The 18273-nt window shown below is 34.6% G+C and overlaps 1 protein-coding gene across 1 annotated transcript in view; it reads left to right on the forward strand.

The window, feature by feature from the left end:
- The window catches only part of XRN1 (5'-3' exoribonuclease 1), a 29946-nt gene extending 12366 nt beyond the window's left edge, over positions 1 to 17580 (forward strand). Inside the window, exons 18-42 of the mRNA XM_010284274.1 lie at positions 602 to 705; positions 1220 to 1351; positions 2075 to 2237; positions 2685 to 2798; positions 3272 to 3370; positions 3534 to 3649; positions 4538 to 4684; positions 5051 to 5140; positions 6181 to 6316; positions 7040 to 7096; positions 7760 to 7892; positions 9016 to 9085; positions 10256 to 10481; positions 11154 to 11255; positions 11974 to 12069; positions 12302 to 12416; positions 12935 to 12999; positions 13399 to 13509; positions 13879 to 14004; positions 14329 to 14485; positions 14783 to 14961; positions 15177 to 15290; positions 15372 to 15489; positions 16505 to 16656; positions 16856 to 17580. Coding sequence (XP_010282576.1) covers positions 602 to 705; positions 1220 to 1351; positions 2075 to 2237; positions 2685 to 2798; positions 3272 to 3370; positions 3534 to 3649; positions 4538 to 4684; positions 5051 to 5140; positions 6181 to 6316; positions 7040 to 7096; positions 7760 to 7892; positions 9016 to 9085; positions 10256 to 10481; positions 11154 to 11255; positions 11974 to 12069; positions 12302 to 12416; positions 12935 to 12999; positions 13399 to 13509; positions 13879 to 14004; positions 14329 to 14485; positions 14783 to 14961; positions 15177 to 15290; positions 15372 to 15489; positions 16505 to 16656; positions 16856 to 17146 — 3213 coding nt within the window. The 3' untranslated portion in view covers positions 17147 to 17580. The remainder of the gene's footprint in view (positions 1 to 601; positions 706 to 1219; positions 1352 to 2074; positions 2238 to 2684; positions 2799 to 3271; positions 3371 to 3533; positions 3650 to 4537; positions 4685 to 5050; positions 5141 to 6180; positions 6317 to 7039; positions 7097 to 7759; positions 7893 to 9015; positions 9086 to 10255; positions 10482 to 11153; positions 11256 to 11973; positions 12070 to 12301; positions 12417 to 12934; positions 13000 to 13398; positions 13510 to 13878; positions 14005 to 14328; positions 14486 to 14782; positions 14962 to 15176; positions 15291 to 15371; positions 15490 to 16504; positions 16657 to 16855) is intronic.
- Positions 17581 to 18273: the final 693 nt, after the last annotated feature.

Genomic DNA, 18273 nt, shown 5'->3' on the forward strand with positions numbered 1-18273 from the left:
GGAGGAAAACAACAAGATAGGATTTTACAGCAGAGAGATTGGGAGAGTCTATATTCCAGATACGTGGCAAAGAGAATTTAATAAGCCACAAAAACAGATTAAAAAATAACAGAAACTCGTTGCATATATAGAACATAATGTGAGACTAAAATTACAGATGCTAGCAAAGTCCTGGACATAAGTGCTCTTTCTTTATTTCAGTGAGAAACAAAAGTAAACTCAATGGTACAAAATATTTCATTAATCTGAAATTGTCAGTTTGATTATAGACACATTTTGTGATTTAACAAAAAAAAGTACATAATAAGCTTATACAAGAAATTTAAATCAATCCGGGTCTTACAATTAACATATGCTAAATACTAATACACTTGGAATACAATACTTTGTCCATAAAAAAATGAAATATGATTCTCCGTTTCTAAATAGAGGTAATGCAATATGTTCAAAATTTAATAAGCTAAAACGAGCTTTTCATTCTGCAAGACAACCTGTTCTATAACTAGAGTAGTTTTTATTGCAAAAACAGTTTGAAAATATTTTAACAAAAATCTTTTAATATGTTCAACAATTAGTAATAGTAACTTCAGTATTTTTTCAGATGGTTGAAAATGTTGCCAGTTTGGTACTTGGAAAGCGTGTTTTTATTAACTGGCCACACCTTGAAGAAGCCAGAGTTGTTGCTGTGTCAGATGGAGAAACTAAGTAAGAGATATTTCATAGATAGTTGTTTGTCATCTTTATTGTTTTATTCAAAATAAGCTCCTTAGGCTGTACAGAAGTTTGGGGTTTGTTGTAATTGTTGCTAACAGCGAATTAGTCCAGGTGTATCAAAGGTGGCTTGGTGGAAGAACCTTTGCTTAACATTGTTCTGAGGTTTGGTTCTCTCTGTAGAAGTCTAGTCCTTCACTATTTTGCTATAGATTTAGAAGTTTGGGAGAGGTCATTCTTAACTTTGAGGGAGAAAATCATGCACAGAAATCCACACAGAATAATGTAAAAGAAAACATTTCTGTACAATCTTCCTTTCAGCACATGCATTGGTAGTTTTTATTAAAAATATGCTATGACCTGTTGTGGAAGGGGTAGAGAAAACAATGCTGCAAGTTTTCCATGTCCTTAACAAGTAATTTCTAACTATTTTAAGTTTTGCTCACAATTGGTTATATCTAGATTAATCTTATTTGATTAAATTCTTATCTGTCATAATATTTTCAAGGTTTTATTTGGAAGAACCACATGGCACACAGAAGCTTTACATGGGAAATGCAGTGCCCCCAACTAAAGTGGCGTACGTTGGAGATAAGGAGCAAAGCATGTGGTTGAAAGAAGTTCAGGGCATTTCAGAGCAGTAAGTAACTTTGAAACTTAAAGTGTAACTTTCCATTTTGTAGTTTAGCTATGTTTCTTGCTGTATTACAGGCCTAAGTAGTAGAGAAAAGCTGCTGGATACTTGATGATAAAGGTTAATGATTCTCTGCTGGAATTTTTAAAAACAACATAGAGCATATATGAAAATATTGGAATATATGGAGTCGGTCCCTAGGTATTTAAAGTTAGATTGTGTTACAAGAGAATTCTCAGATGAATGAGTTTCAGTATTTACTCTCCCACTCAATTTTCTGTTCTGGTCTTAGTGATGTTCACTTGTAGGAAGTATATAGAATGGGGTCATACAGTATCAACTTACAACTTCAGTAGCTTAGCACTGTTAAATTTGAATACAGCTCTTGCTCTTCTAGAGTGTGTGTGCTCAGTTGAACACAACTGAGTTACAGTAACTTGCCATTTTATTATCTGTCATTTGAGTTAACTGCCTTAATTATTACTAACCCTTCTCACTGTAAAGGTAAAATGTATATAAACAAACATGCTTAGCTATGTAGTGATTGCTGTGCAACAATGGGTAAGAATTGGTTAAGCCATTTATTCTGGGTATTTTTTATAAAACAGGAAGCAAACTATTAGAATGCTTTTGTTAAGAGTAGTATTTTGTGTTTTTTTTATTTCAAGACATTAACTATACCCTCTTTTTTCAGTTCTGTTCATTGTAAACGTTCTGTTTTGTATTCAGGTACCAGAGAAGAAAAGGAATAATTATTCATGAAACATCAATAGTTGTATATGCTCAGTTACTCACTGGTAGTAGATATCAACTAAACCAAAATGGGGAAGTTTACTTGGAGAAGCAGTGGTCAAAACAAGTTCTTCCTTTTGTTTACCAAACTGTTGTCAAGGTAAATATACAAGTACAGTATCTTCTTGCACATAGCTCCTTATTCCATTGGGGCAGGGAGTGTTTGCTCCTTTAAAACAAAAGAATGAACAAAAATAAGCATTTTTTTTTTAATACAATAAATTATATTAATTTAACATGCTTAGGCAAGTATATTGTTGCAAAATTTGGGACCCTATTACACAGGTTAGAGATCTCACTGAAAAAAAAAGGCTTTCGTTGTCTTTTTACTGATGATATTTTGAATGAAGTACAGTAGTGGTGCTCTATGAGGTAGCATAGTTTCTTGTGTAATACCATTTGTAATAACAGCATTAATTTCATTGCCTTTGGATTATTTCAGACTTAGTTAATGAGTTAGAATAAGCATTTGCTTATATGAACTTTTAAATTATTCTGCTGGAACTGAATGATATTTAACAATATCAATTTTGTCTTTTTCATGTAGAATATCAAAGCCTTTGACTCTCGTTTTTCAAACATCAAAACTCTGGATGACTTGTTTCCTCCTGGAAGTACAGCCTTTATGCTGGGATCTCCTTACTATGGCTGCATGGGAGAAGTTAGTTCCAATAATGTCATACTTTTTTTTCCCTAGATTTCTTTATTTGCAAGCCTAAAATAATTGAAGATGTTGTGTGGCAGTAGTGGTCATTTTCTAGCTCAAATTTTAAATCAAAGATTCCCTGATGGTTTAGTCAGAGGAGGAGGGGTTCTTCTGCTTTCCCTATCACTGTAGCTGGCATGACAGGAAAAAGGTAGCACAGCTTGAATGCAGGATTATTTTTGTAAATTATTTGGGATAATTTGCAATACATAGAGTTCCCATTTTGGACCCTTTCCAGTTATAGATTCCTTTGATTTGGTGCTGTTTGCCTCTATGAGGAGGCAGTGTACAGGTCATGGCAAGATGATGAATCCCAAAGCATCTCTGCCTACTGCAGCAAAATTATTAATAAAGTAGACTACAAGGTCTAGTATCCAAAGACTGCTGTTTTTAAATAATACTTTTAATATGTTGTGTTTCTCTCCAAGGTTCAAGATTCACGTGATGTGATCACAGAAGGTAGAATTCGTGTAGTTTTCAATATTCCATGTGAACCCCAGCTTGATCCTTTAATACAGAACCAGCATGTAAGTGCTTCTGGTTTTCTAGTAAAAGCTTAAACAATGTGTCAGATATATTTTGCAATGGTAAATGTCTTTAAGGGATGCTTCCATATTGTTCATTTGCCTTTTGGATAAAAATCCTTATACTTTGGGAATTGCCAATATTTTTTGTTTGTTTATTTTAAAGAAATATTCTGTGAAATACAATCCTGCATATATTTTGGCCAGCCGTCTGGGCGTAAGTGGATATCTTGTCTCCAGATTTACAGGGAGTATCTTTATTGGAAGAGGATCAAAGAAAAAGTAAGCTCTCTTTGTGAATTTGACTGTAGAGAAGCTTCTAAATTCTAACACAACTCTACAGAATTTCTGCTATGTTTAAATGCTGTTCTTATGAGGTGTATAACTGTTCTGTGATGTGAAGCTTTCTTTAAAGTATATTTCCTGTAAACTAAGTTCATTGCAGTGTTTTTCTCTCCCATTATGTATGTAGTCTTAATTTTTGTTTACTGGAGATCAGTATGTTGGCATTAGTATGTAGAAAGACATAAATTGACCTTCCTGATTAGCGATTTGCATAATTGAAGCAGGAGTTTGAACTGACTTTGCCACACTCAGAATAAAAAAAGGAATTGGGATGTAATTTCATTGTACTTATTACTGCTAGTATAAAGAGATAATAATTGTAAATTTTTTTTAAGAACTAGTTAAGACTAAAACTGCCTAAAATATATAAGGTAGGCAATCCCTTTATTTCTTTGAGTGTCAGAATTGTGGTTTTCTAGGACAGCCCACTAAAGAAGTGGTTGATTTATGGGCATCTTCATGTGATTTAACGTGTACGATTGTTCCGCACTGATTGTTCAGGGATTTCCTTCTACGTCTTGGTAAATACCAGGTAGATTGTGGTTGATTAGATCTCATTAAGGAAGAAAGGCAAAATATTCCCTACCCTCTATAACAATAAGGTATGGGCATGCGTGTGGACAGCTGCTGTAGAACAGCTTATGTCCTGTAACATTTACAGCTCTTGCGATGCTAGCAAGTAAGCAATACAATGAATTTAATTTTGCTGTGGTTTAAGGCTGAGGATGTATGTTTATGTGTTTTTTAATGTATGTACACACACACATGTATATAAAAAAATACATATATATTATTGCAAGTTAATAAACTTTTTCTTATTTCCAGTCCTCATGGAGATCACAAAGCAAATGTGGGGCTAAACCTGAAGTTCAATAAGAAAAATGAAGAAGTTCCTGGTTATACTAAGAAAGTTGGAAATGAATGGATGTATTCTTCTGCAGTAGAACAACTACTTGCTGAGTATTTAGAAAGGTAAATACTGGATATGAACTTCATCCAAATTACCCACGTTTGTATCAGTCTTCAGATTTTGTCCTCTGGACGCAGATCTTCTAAGAACTGATGAGTTTGCTTTTGGAGATTGCTTGATGGAATTGCTTTTATTCCAGTATTATCCTTCCAATAGTGTCTTTCCAAGAAGCAGCATGTTTTGGGATCGAGTAATTTTGTCAGTAGCTTACCCTTGACAAATTAATAGTATGACACTACACTCAGTAAAAAAACAGTCCGTCTGGGCTCTGGAAATTTTCAGCCTGTCAAAGTTTGTTTTGATGAGGCTTTTTTGTGGTCTATGCTAATGTGAAACTAAATTTGTCTTCCATTTATTCATTTTTTTAGGGTCCCTGAACTATTTAATTATATAGCCAAGAATAGCCAGGAAGATATCTTCTATGAAGATGACATTTGGCCAGGAGAGGATGAGAATGGGTAAGCCATCTTTCTCTACCACCAACACCCTCCCACCCCACCCCCCGCCCCTAGAATAAGTAGAATAAAGGCTGACACCACTGTGAAATTGGTGGTGATCGTACAGTGGCTGCTATGTAACTGAAACATTGCTGCTCCTTGAGCAGCATGATTATTCAGTGATGACTCTGAAAAAAATACCAGAATGTTGTACATTCCAGCTGTAGAGTCCAAGTATCTGTCAGACTCCTATCTCAAGTCCAATAAATGAGAAATCTAATTTTTGATGGGTACTTCATAACTCTTGCTTTTAAAGTAGCCTTCAGTAAGCAGTTACGAATAGTCACATCACCAAAAGATCATTTTTGGGAATAAGCGATAATTCTTTTAATTGTTTAAGATCACTTTGAATTTGAAAAATAACATGTACAGAATTTAAAGTACTTTGCACATTTTTAGTATACATTCAGTCAGTTTCATGGGAGACAAGGAGCAACCTTCGTTCCACATCCAGTATAGTAACATTAAGAAAGCTTTTATTATTAGCTAGTAAGCCCTATTCAGAGGCTTGAGTTGGTAAGTCTGCATGATGCTGCACTCTGCAGGACTCTTACCAGGCGGATATATACCATTGTGGGACTCTTCTGTTATAAGAATCTCAGATTTGTGCTCCATTTTACCAGAGGCATGCCCTGAAGTTCATCCTTACTGTGTTGTGAGAAACAACTGCTTACAGAACCTTTAATCACAGCTGGATGTGGTTAGTTGGTTGGATGCAAACATAACTTACTGAATACTTTTAAATAATTTCATTTTTAAATTATTTTTTTTTGGCTGAGACAAAACTTCAGGTTATAGTTTTGAAACAGTATTGCATGATTCAATTAGGTTTTCTTTTTTTAAACCCTTACTGTAAACTCATTCAGAAATCTTAAATTCTGTTACTTCATGAATGTATACAAGTGTTGTGCCTATATCATAAGTCAGGGAATGTGGTAAAATGCTTAGTTTATGCAGTTAAAAGTTTTAATTCATGTCTTTTTTTTTGTTTGTTTGTTTAGAGCTGAGAAAGTTCAAGAAATTGTTGCCTGGTTAAAGGCACATCCTGTGTCTGCTTTGTCTCGCTCATCTTGTGACTTGCAAATTTTGGATGCAGCCATTGTTGAGAAAATTGAGGAAGAAATAGAGAAATGCAAGGTATGCAGTTTGACGACATTGTGAGCAGGAGTGAACCAGAAAGCAGCTGCTCATTATTTTCCAACTTCTTGAATTAGAATAAGATGATTGAAGATTACTTGTCATTCCAAAGAAAAAGAATACAGAATGTAATGTAAGACTGGAATTTGTAATGTGAATTGTCACAGAAATTCAGAAGAGCTGATGGTTAATCTCTTTAATTGACTCACTCTTTTTGATGCGATTCAGCAGCATTAGGCCATACTCTGTCTTTTGGAGATTTCAGAAAGGAACAGGTGTCAGCGTATATTCTGAACTACTGAAGTGCTGTTTCTAAGTGCAATCCCATCTGTTCTTCCCTTGCAGTTTCTGTTTGGTTTGAGGAAAATTAGAAAATTGTCTTCTGAAGACCACATATCAAAAAAGGGGCCAAGGAAATTACTAAAGCAAAAGGCAAAGCCACATGAAATAATGGGCTGACTTCTTTGAAATTACTTGTAAGGACATGATAATAAAGTCAGTGTAAATTCCAGAATTAGCCAAACCATGCAAAAGCTTTAGTAAGAAATCAGTCATGTTTTAAAAAATGGACTTAGTCATCCTAAACGCTTCATGAAAGCCATATACCTTTATCTAAAAGAAACAAAAGAATTCTGCATTATCTTTTCAGGTGTTTTGCTGTACCTGAAATCCCCTGTTGGTTCCTATACTAGTTTTTAATGACTTTCTGTTCCTTTCCCTTAGCAGAGAAAGAGCAACAAGAAGGTGCGAGTAACTGTGAAACCCCACTTGCTGTACAGAGTAAGTGATGTGAAAAGTTGTTGGGGTTTTGTTTTTTTTTTGTTGTTGTTGTTTTCAGAAGTTAAGTTGTCCAGATCATATTTTTTTTACCTAAGCTTAACAACTTAGGGCAGTATTAATGAAAGAATAAGTTTTATGATGCCTTCTAGAAAACCAATTTGAGAAAGGAAGTCTGCCTTTAGAAGGAATTTCTACTAACTACAAACTCTGTCACGTATTATACTGACTTTCAGTTCTTTTCTGCCTTCTGTTCTTCACGCTTCTGTAACTCTTATTGTCTATATAATGAAGGCAAAATAAAATGTACTTTCCATTTGTCTCTTCCCTGTTTTGCTTTTTGTTCAGTTCTTGACATATAACCAACTGCTCATCTTGTGTTACTGATACAGACAGGTTACACCTGATGGTTTTATTTTGTCTAGATTGATCCCCTTGGTCCGTCTCGGATCATGTACAGTGCTGCTGCTTCCCAGGCAGAAGCAGTGAGTGAGAGTTGCAAGAAAAAAGTTTGCTTTGTGTCTGGGGAGGGAAGATTCTTTGTTCTTAAACTTTTTTTTCCAGAAAGTTTCTTTTATAATCTGTTTCAGATACTGTTATAAATGCATTTTGATTGTAATCCATATTTTTTTGCAAACATTAACACAGTCCTTTGGTTATTGTCAGCCGTTAGAACAACAGAATGGGGTTGTTCCTGATCGAGATGCAGAGTATAGGCTGTTTGACCGTGTTGTCAATGTGAGAGAGAACTTTTCTGTTCCAGTTGGTCTTCGAGGTACCATTATAGGAATTAAAGGAGGTAATATTTCCATCATAATTGTAGCATTATAGTTATATAACAGCTCAGCTAGTGATGTGAAAGCAGGCTTCAAAAAACTGTTTCATATAATGGTTGTGAATGCACAGAAATTTCTCACCTATGAAACATATGCAGCTTGAAGCTGCTAGTGACATATTTACTGTTTTGAATTAAGCCTACAAGTATTCTACTTTAATTTGTTACACAGCTGTACTTCAAATAAGAAATTACTTACCCTTTGTTCTTCCTTAATATGAAGAAGGCAGAAAGATCAATGAGAGAGAGGACAGGCTGCAAAAAAGGAACAAAATTAAATTATAGGAAGATATGGGCGAAGTTAAGAGTAGAGATAAAACCAAAAGTATTAGCCTTAATACTTACATTGAACATAAAATTTTATCAAATATGATTTGTCTCAAATTGTTTTATTTGGAATTTGTTTTTTACTCTGTGATACTTCATTTCTGTTAAACTGCATGGATTTATACTTTCTTTGGCAAGAAGATTATCCATAAATCTATTTCGGGTAAACAAAAGGATTTACCAAATCACCTTGGTTGTAGCAGTTTGAGATCTAGTAATAGAAATTGGTTTCTTACCTGGCATTTAAGTAGTTGCTTTCTCAATCAGTTTGCATCCAGCAAAATCTTGAATAGGCTAGACTTGAGTGCAGCTTTTTTAGAGGGGTATTCTTTTTTTTATGATGATTATTTATGAGTATAATTTTAAAGGAGTATTAGTCTATCATTATGCAAGAAGGTAATGCTGACTGTTTCCGTCTGCCTAAATGTAAAGATGTCTTGCATCTCTTTTCTGGTAGTTTCTGACAACTGTGACATGCTTCTGTAAGTTGCAGTTCTGTTAATGCAGGTTGATAAGTTGTCATGCATGGTACATTTCTATTAAAAGTATATCTAAAAGGGCAGCCATATATGACTTTGAGAAGGATTTCTGAGTTGCTGTTAACGAAATTACTTATTTAAGGCATCAGGAATTTTTTGTTGCGAATTAGTTTTTTGTCTTTTAACTATTTGTTGCATGACTAATATAGATATTTACATAATTTAGATGAACACAGCTACTGTTACATATACGGGATGACATTTTGCTTCATTTTCCATAGCCAGTAGAGAAACAGATGTGCTCTTCGAAGTTTTGTTTGATGAAGAATTCCTTGGAGGCCTAACTATAAGGTTTGTGCAGGGGTTTTTATAGTCATTTCATGCTGTTGGTATTGATGGCATGAAATTGTTGCCTTTAGTTTGGTCGAGTATTTTTAATGCCTCTTTTTACAACTGATTCCTAACAGTGTTGATCGGTTGTTATTTCTTTTGTGTTTCTTTTCTGTCTTTGAGTAAGGATAATTTTTATGAAGTGTATTATGTTTTGGAAATGCTCTTTAGGCTTTTTTGTGTATTTAGAAGATTCTAATTTGTAGAAAGCAAATATGAACCAGCAGAATAAAGTACTAGATCCAAATGTCTTTCTAAAAGAAATATGTAGAAAATAGGTTGTTACCAGTATGTTTTTAAAATCTAGATTAAAAATAGTCAGTAATCATCCGTTCCTCTGAAGGAGGGACTCTGAACTATCAATAATTGATACTTGGGCACTAAATTCTAACCACCATTGAAAACCTAAACTGTTCTTCATGAGGTGGAGGCATGGTTAATGCTTTTGTTTTTAAAAGTGTGATAACTTTTCTGTATTTAAGCAAGCAGGTAAACTTCTAAGTGCACTAATTTTCCCAGCAGGCTTCATTTTACTTACTGTTCTTAGATAAAGTAAGTTTTTTATGACAGAAATGAGAGAAGAATCTTACCTAGTGTCTGCATTCAGCAAGCATAACACAATCTTATCACTTGCAAGAGTATGTCCTGTAACACAGATAATCATCAGTATTCAGAATGATGAAGGCAAATCAAAAACTGACTAAATGCTGCTTGACTTCAATTTATAATTCTGCTACTGGCTTCAATTTCTATCTCTGAAAAAGAAAATAATACTGTTTCCTGGTTCATAATTTTTTACAGAAATATTTACTACAGTGCTATGCTGTAACAATTCACTCATGTTTAAAATTTCTTTGAGCTCAGCACTGAAAGATACAATATAAACTCAAGAGTAGTAGTAATTACTGTTGTTTTCTCATTTTGACAGCCAGAGGCCAAAGGGGAATACAGTGGGATTAACACTGTGTGTAATGGTACTAGATTTCAATATTGGATATAGTTTTCAGCCTCTGCTGTTCAAACTTGAATCATTATCTTTTGGGATAGAGGCAACAGTGTTGTTAAATCAGATATATTGAAATGTCAACAATTAAACTACATGAAACAACTATGTAATTTGCTTTTCTTAAGGTGCTCACCTGCCAGAGGTTATCGTCTGCCATCAAGTGCCTTAATTAACCTGTCTCATGGTAGTCGGTCAGAAATAGGAAATCAAAAACTGACGGCCATAGTTAAACCTCAACCAGCCGTGAAGAACTACAATTCATATGCATCTGACCTGTCATCTGTATGCTCACAAAAAGTGCATCTGGGAGGCCTCAACCATTCTCCTCGCTCTCTTTTTGTTCCTACTCAAGTAAGACTTCTCTTTCATTTGTACAAAAATGTTTTTCCATAGAAGCTGAATTATGACCATGGTTGTTATCTTCACTGATACAAACAAAATTTAATTTTAATGTCTGTGTATTAGAAGTGCGATAATCCTTATTTTGGAGAAATGAGTTAATCCACTAATGAAAGGGACCAGAAGTTTCTTAGTGACAGTTGTTTTGCTTTGAGTAGCTCCAGTTGCATTTCCAAGAGACAAAGATTTAGTTCAGATCAGTGACACCACATTTGGTGTCGACAAACGGGTTGTTTGGGCAGAGATGCAATTATTTCCTTAAAGCTGTGTTCCAAATAAAGCTTCTTGTAGCCTAAGCTTGTCCATTCTCAGAAAGAGAAGACATGATTTCCCTGTCAGTTTTGCTTCACGGTTATGATTTAATTCGAAAATACTATAAAGGAAGAAAAATCACACGTGAATTGGGGTTCTCATTGGTTTAATTAAACTTTATTTTTCAATAAGTGACTTCTTTAAAGAAAATCAGCTTAATGGGTAACTTCATGTGGCTGTAGGTGTGTTTGATTAGAATTGTCTCATGTTTTCTAAGTCTATACAAGAAAAACTACTTTCCAAAAGAAAATTTAAGGCAATGACACACTTGTGACTTTTTTTTTTTTTTTTTCTCCCCCCTGAATGATTTAGCAGCTGAATGGAAGACAGCATTATAATCTCAGGGCTGAAAATCAGGGCAACTCTAATTCACCCCAGAAAGGATCATTTCTGAGTGGCAATCAGAAAAATAAAGTGAGTGTTCTGATTCATTTAGTATTGGACCCAAATGTCTCAATATTTATTATGGCCTCCTATTTAGAGTGTGTGTCCTTTTCTCATGATTAACAGATAGCTGTGTTTTAGTACATCAGATGTTTTAGTCTGGATACAGACTGGAGCAGAACTTCTCCCAGTTTTTGAATGAGTATAATATCCTGTGTTATCCTTGTTTAGATTCTAGATTTTCAAAAGTGTTGGTTTTATGTAGCTGGGCTTCAGTTCTGTGTAACATACCTGTAATGTTATGAAGCATAATATTGCTTCATAATATAAAATTGATAAGGCCTTACAAAATGAGGCAGTAATAGTTAAATTTAAGCATACTACCAGTATGAGAGCATGATTTTGAAACCATTTTGAATTATCATCTCAGTTGAATTCTACTCTGATCTTTCCTATGTTGATAATTTCTGTAAATAACAAACACAATCTCAAAACAAACTAAGCATGTTTCATTTTAATAGTGATTTTTAGGAAAATTTGTTACATAAATACAACCCACCACAGTAGCCTATTTCCTAAATTAAATACCTGCAAGTTCCACTAGCGTCAGTATAAAAATTTCTGTTATCTGAGCACTGTGAAACTTAAACATTAGGAGTTTCACAATGTCTTTGTATATGATTAGCTGTTCAAAAGCTGAGTTTATAGCTGCTGAGCTTGTTGGAGGTGTTGTTTCTTATTTTGTCAGGCACAGAGTAAGCAAGATGATGAATTCTGCAGCATATGGCAATCACTGCAGAGTTCTGGGAAGTCTCACCACATTCAGCAAACCATGCATGAGAAGGTTAGTATATAAACTAAACAGATCCCTGGGTTCAAAATATAAAGGTACTTAATTTTATACCTCAGTTCATTGCATCTAAAAACTTCCTAGTTAATGTTACAAATAAATCCTCTGGATGAAGGTATTGTTGCAGAGGGTATGCATAGCTCTGGAAAGAGGTAATCATGTGGGACTACTATGTAAATGCTAGATATGTAGTTTTCTGGTTAAGGTTTGATGTTTGAAATCCTAGGGTGCAGTTCTACCTCAGGAAATCAAGCTGGGAACCGGCAATCAGTTCTATAAGCCAGGATTCAATGACAGCAGCTTTAAAGGTCAGCAAAGAAAACAGGAGCCGTATAAAAAATGTAAGTACTATAATTAGAAACTTTGTTTAGGAGAACTACTTGCTTTATCTGATCTTCATTGAAATGCCTATTGAGTTTTTTGTAGTTGTCAATAGAAAATAGTTTGTTATAGTTGTATAAACACTACATTGAACTTGTTATTGTCAAATAATGTCTCTGGTGTGCACATTAGGTTATTCCACACTTAATACTGAACCTTTTAATCAAGCTGTTCTGCATTATGTTGACTTTCCAACCATCTGATATAAAAACAAAACAACAAAAAAACCCACCTTGGCTTTGAAAATTTGCTTGTGATCATATTTGTAGAATGTAAAATTAGATATATTATTGCATATACTTCATTTTATTTTACCCTACAAGAAAAACAAATGACTTACAAAGTATGAATTCAACGTTCGATGCAACTATTGAAATAAATGCAACTCTGTGTACTTGTATGGAGTTACTAATTTTTTTGAGTCTTGATTATTAGTACATTTTTTAAGAGCGTTTCAACAGATTGCATTCTTTTATAGTTAAAGAAGATTCCAAAGTTACAAGAGGTGAAAGTCAGCCACCTAATAAAATGTCAAATAAACAGGTAATTTCTTCCGTACTGAGTAAATGTATTCTTTTCTTCTCATTTTACTCTGATCTGATTCATCATTTTACAAATTTCTTTTTAACCGGCATCTTAGTTCATTCTTCTACTAGATAGATTTTATTTTGGAGATGATTTTTCTTTAGAGATTTTATAGACAGAAAATGAGAGAAGGTGCATAAGATGTTTAGTGAAGATACTAAATGCTTTTCCTATTCCTCTCAGACTCTAAAAGCTATGCTGTAATAGGAGAACATAAATGCTAGGTTTTCAGTAAGATGAAATTCTTTAAGAATATTAGGTTGTGAAAGTTATTTGCAGATGCATTTCTAATGTCAGTGTGTTATAATGAGTAATGGAGTATTAGTATTCAATAATAAATGCTGTAGTTTATTTCAGAATTTTGCAGGTGTGAATAAGTACAATGTCAAACTTTTGAAGAGGAATGAAAGTCCCAACATGCCTGTAATTCAGAAGGCTGTGATTGATGGTCCCTGTACAGGTGTAAAGGTAGGATCTAGGTAGTTGATTTTCTTGTGCTCTTTCAATGACTTCCATTTCCAGTCCATTTTGTTCCAATTATTCCTGGCCACTTGTGTGCAAATTCATGGCTATAACAGATACAAGACAAACCTGTATGACTTTGATTATTCTTTAAATCAATTCTCTATTGTTAAATACTTGCATCTTTTTAGTATGCAAAACTCAATTTAGTCTCTGGATATCTGTTCACGTGGAGCAGACATGACTGTGGTCTGCCCAAGCTAAAAGAAAAAAATCCTGAATGAGCATAAAATTAATCTCAAACTAATACACATTTTCTGATGCATCTGCTTGTAATATACTAAGTTGATGTACCTTTTTTAAATTTGTTTTAAGAAGGACAATGAAGTTGAAAGCCTTCTAGCTTCTTTGAACATTTCCAAAGAAAATGAACTGCAGACTTATTCCAGTGAAGCAAGAGCTACAAATGAAGACCATCTGTCACCACAATCATTTGCTATGGTCTGTATACTGCAGGAATCATTACATTGCAATTTAACATCTGCTATCTTGGCATCAGTGCTTCTATTTAAAGAAACTCCATGATGAACTCCTCATACTGCCTTTTTAAACATACTAATGACCTTTTAATTAGCTATTCTCAAAGAAAATTAACACACGCATTTGTTTATGCTAGGATGCTGTTACCTGTGCTTTGATAAAATGTAACTGATAGGAAAAGAAAAATTCAGATTTTGTTACCAATTATGATATTCAGAGTTAGGTAAAAAGGTAGTGTTATCTGAATGCCATCATGTCCCTGAATCGTTTATTTTATTTTTAAAGAAAGGAACACAGATGCTCAAAGAGATTTTGAAGATAGATGGCTCTGACCTGGAAACAAGGAATGACGTGAAATCCCAAGTTAATGATGTTCCTGCTCCCCCGAGTAGACAGGATTGCCATGGAGCTGCCTTGCAATATAGACAGACAAAGAAAATAGGTATGTTTAGACATCAGTTCATAATTCAGAGCTTCACCTTGTAATGACATTTTAGAACATACCTTACAGTATAGTAACGATTTCCAAATATAGTAGTAAAATGTCCATCTTTTCCAGTTCTACTTCTTTATTCAGATCTAAAAATCTTTTTATAATAGTGTCCTGGCTTTTGTTAATCAGATATGAAAATACCAGAAAAAAAATCAAATATGCTTTTTTTTCCTGCTAATAACGAAGTTGCTATCATTTCAGTGCAGAAAATGTTTGTGATACAACTTTTTTTTTTCCTTTTGTCAGCTGCTTATATGAACAAGCCTCATAGCCCTGGAGGCTCTCAGAACACACCAGCACTGGAAACAGGAGGTCACCCTTTTGCTTGTCCACAGCCTGCACTATCTACTGCTTCTGAACTTTCTCGTATTTGTTCTCTTGTTGGAATGTCACAACCAGATTTCTCTTTCCTGAAAACACCACAGGTAAAAAGCTTTTTCTGTGAAAGTTAATATTGTCAACTTTGTTTCAACTGTCCTATATTAAACATTTGGATTGAGCACTGAAATCCATCTAAAAATAAACCTTAGCTCCTTTTGTTGCCTTTTTTGAAAACAAACAAACAAATCCTCCGTTTCTGTCTCACAGTTTGTTTGTCAGCAATACAAATTCCTTCAAAAATCTTATCTCATTTTTCTAGACCATGACAGTTTGTCACATAAAGCTATCAAATGGTTTGTTGGTTCATGGACCACAGTGTCATTCTGAAGCTGAAGCAAAGGAGAAAGCTGCGCTTTTTGCTTTACAGCGTTTGGTGAGGATGCAAAGAATCTTTTAAAATCTTTGTCTCTATTGCATTGCATCTGTTTGTAATCTTGTGTTTCCCTCTTCATAGAGCTCTATAGGAGTAAACTTCCCTTTGCCTCCACCTCCACCAGTGTTTCCCAATTATCAACCACTGGGAGTTCCTGTACCACCTGGATCTATTCCTCCAGTATTTGCACAACCCCCTGGTAAGTATTTGACTAGTATACGTTTCAAATATTGCCGTGATATCCTGCAGTTGTAATAGTTCTTTATATGAAAATGAATGCCTTCCAGATAGCCCCATTTTTGGTCTTCGTGTATGTAGTTGTATGTCTGAACTGCTTTGAAAACAGTTCATGAACCTCTTCTCATCAATACACGCATTAATTCAGTACAAATAATCACGTATCTCCCAATTATTTCTTTTCCTTAAGAATGAAGAATGTATTTGTCCATTCAGTGTTAGTTGGTTTTCTGTTGGGTTTTTTCCTTCAAAGCAACAGCAATTAGTTCAAAGCTGATAGTATCTGTCCAGAATTTGTAAGAAATCTCTTCCTTGATTCTCTATGTGGATTTACCCCCCACCCCCTTTGTATGGTTAATGGTTATCCACGCATTAGTGGTTTTATTTGTTTATAACCACCTTTCACTGAAGTGCTGCATCACTGCCAAACATCAGCATGGTAAGTTACACACACACACACCCCCCCAACTGCTAAAAATCCTGCTGGTGTTTCTGGTTCACATGTATTTTGTATTTTAGTAAAGTTCACATTCATAGCTAGTAATTAATGGGTCAGCACCATTGTAGCATCCTAGTAACCCATACAGCAGATGCTACATCTCTTCTCCCCAGGGTTTCTACATTGTTGACTTGTTTCAAAAGGATGGCCCAAACTTACAACCTTCTACTAATACAGTTCACTCAGCTGAGGGTGCAAAGATCCTAAGTTAAGTGTGCTCTTAATGCAGGTGCTGTGACTTAGTGCTCTTAGCTGTGCTGTCATCTAGGTGTAGTTCCATAAAAGCAGAACTCTTTGGGATTTTTTTTTACAATAAATAAATACTTATCTATTTTCAAGTAAATGATATGAAGAATATGAGGCTTTACTGGAAAGAGAAACAACATGCAGACAAATGTGGTTGGGGTACTTTTGAGGTCTTGGGGAGTTAGTATCCTCTTTTGGAGGGGAGCACGCTAAAAGTTATTTATTTTCACAGCTAATATAATGCCTCCATCATCTCACATGTTTGGTCCGGTGCCCTGGGGAACTCCAGTGCCTAAACATTATTATCCTGGCTCCTATCCAGGAAATGTATCTCTTGCAGGAACTATACCAGTTGGTTCTCACAACCAGTTTATACCTCTGCAGGTAAGATTGGCAAGTTTTTCTTAATGCTTTATTTTTGTTAAAAATGTGCCTACATGATGAATGCAACAACACCCCCGCTGTGAGGCACTGTTTAGTATTAGAAAATTATTGTAAAAAATTGTATGCATGTTTTCTAAAAGTGGAATATTTGCATTTTTTGAGAATGCATTCTGTTAAATAATATTTATTTAATTTAAAGGTAACTAAAAAAAGGGCTGCTAGCAAGAAAAACTTTGAGCTCAAGGAGTTTCAGAGTTCCCCTCAAGCTGCACCACTAAAGAATGAACAGCCAGTGTCTTCTGACCACATTCAGCAAGATAGTTCTTCAGCTCCTTTAAAATCTCCTCAAGCTGCTCAATCCACTGTTTCATTTCAAGACAATGTGGCTACTCCAAGCGTTCCTCATAACAAATCAACACCAAACACTTCCAGCAAGCGAAAGCCAAGAAAGCTGGCTGTCAATTTTGGCGCACCAAAATCTTCAGAATAAATATGGTAGCTAGGTGTATTTTATCTTTAACTCTTCCCCCACTGTTATGTTCTATCATTTAAAAAAATCAGAAAGCTCTATTAAAAAGACCAGCCACCTTAAGTATAATATAGAATGAAATACATTTTATTTGCTATGATTTTCAGGTTCTTATACAAACTATAAAAATTATGTTAAAACTTAATTATTTTGACTTAAATTAGCAAAAGCCAGGAAATGCTGAGTTAAGGTTACCATGCCATTCATTGTGCCTAGGTTTCTAAACAGTGGCTTACAGACTATACTGGGTAAGCAGCAATAACAGTGGTAACCTGAACTCAGAATTGCCTTGTTTTTTGGGAGGGATATGGAGCGGTAATAAGTTGGGCATCAAACATTGCTTAGTATGATATTTTGTATTCTAGCTTATTTTTAAATAGTGTAATGAGACAGAAAGGAAAAAATTATTTAAAGGCAGCTTTTATATTGGCTCTCCGGGTCCTTCTGAGTCGAATCGGTGTGACTAAAACCTAACTACAGTGGAACTGCCAAATTCGCTTTAACTATGAACTGTTAGGTTTTATACCAGAGAGCAACAACTTTACAACTTTCAAAATGTAGGTATTAATGTATCTCTGGTGTTAGAGTGGCAATAAGTGGTTGCTGATGCAGAATCTGTTCCAGGAGATTAACTTATAGCATGTACTGAATAAAAAAAACACATATTTGGAAAGTAGACACCTCTTTGGTAAAGTACATTTAATTTTTTTAATCAACAGCATTATCCATTTCATTGTATTCTGATGATAAAATAACATAGGGTTCTACTATAGATCTGCGTAGCCTTCTAAAATGTTAGTGACATCGTGATTTTTTTCTAAATTGTAAAAATGGCCAGAGTTTAAAGATGTCCATTTATATAGTATGGCTGTCAGTTATGTTTACTTAAAGTTCATTTATCCCTCTAATAGTTTGCACCCTGAAGCCTTCGCTATGGTAGGCTGTTTTTTGTTGGTAGTGACTTGCAATATTTATTTTTTAGTTTTGTTACAGAAGTTCTGCATAGCACAATTAAATTATCAGAAACTCTTACTATTGGTTCCGTAAAACTATTCAGACAAAAAGTTGCCTTGTATTTTTGGAGGGAG

This window comes from Phaethon lepturus, unplaced genomic scaffold (assembly GCF_000687285.1).
Source record: "Phaethon lepturus isolate BGI_N335 unplaced genomic scaffold, ASM68728v1 scaffold38893, whole genome shotgun sequence".
Lineage (NCBI taxonomy): Eukaryota > Metazoa > Chordata > Aves > Phaethontiformes > Phaethontidae > Phaethon > Phaethon lepturus.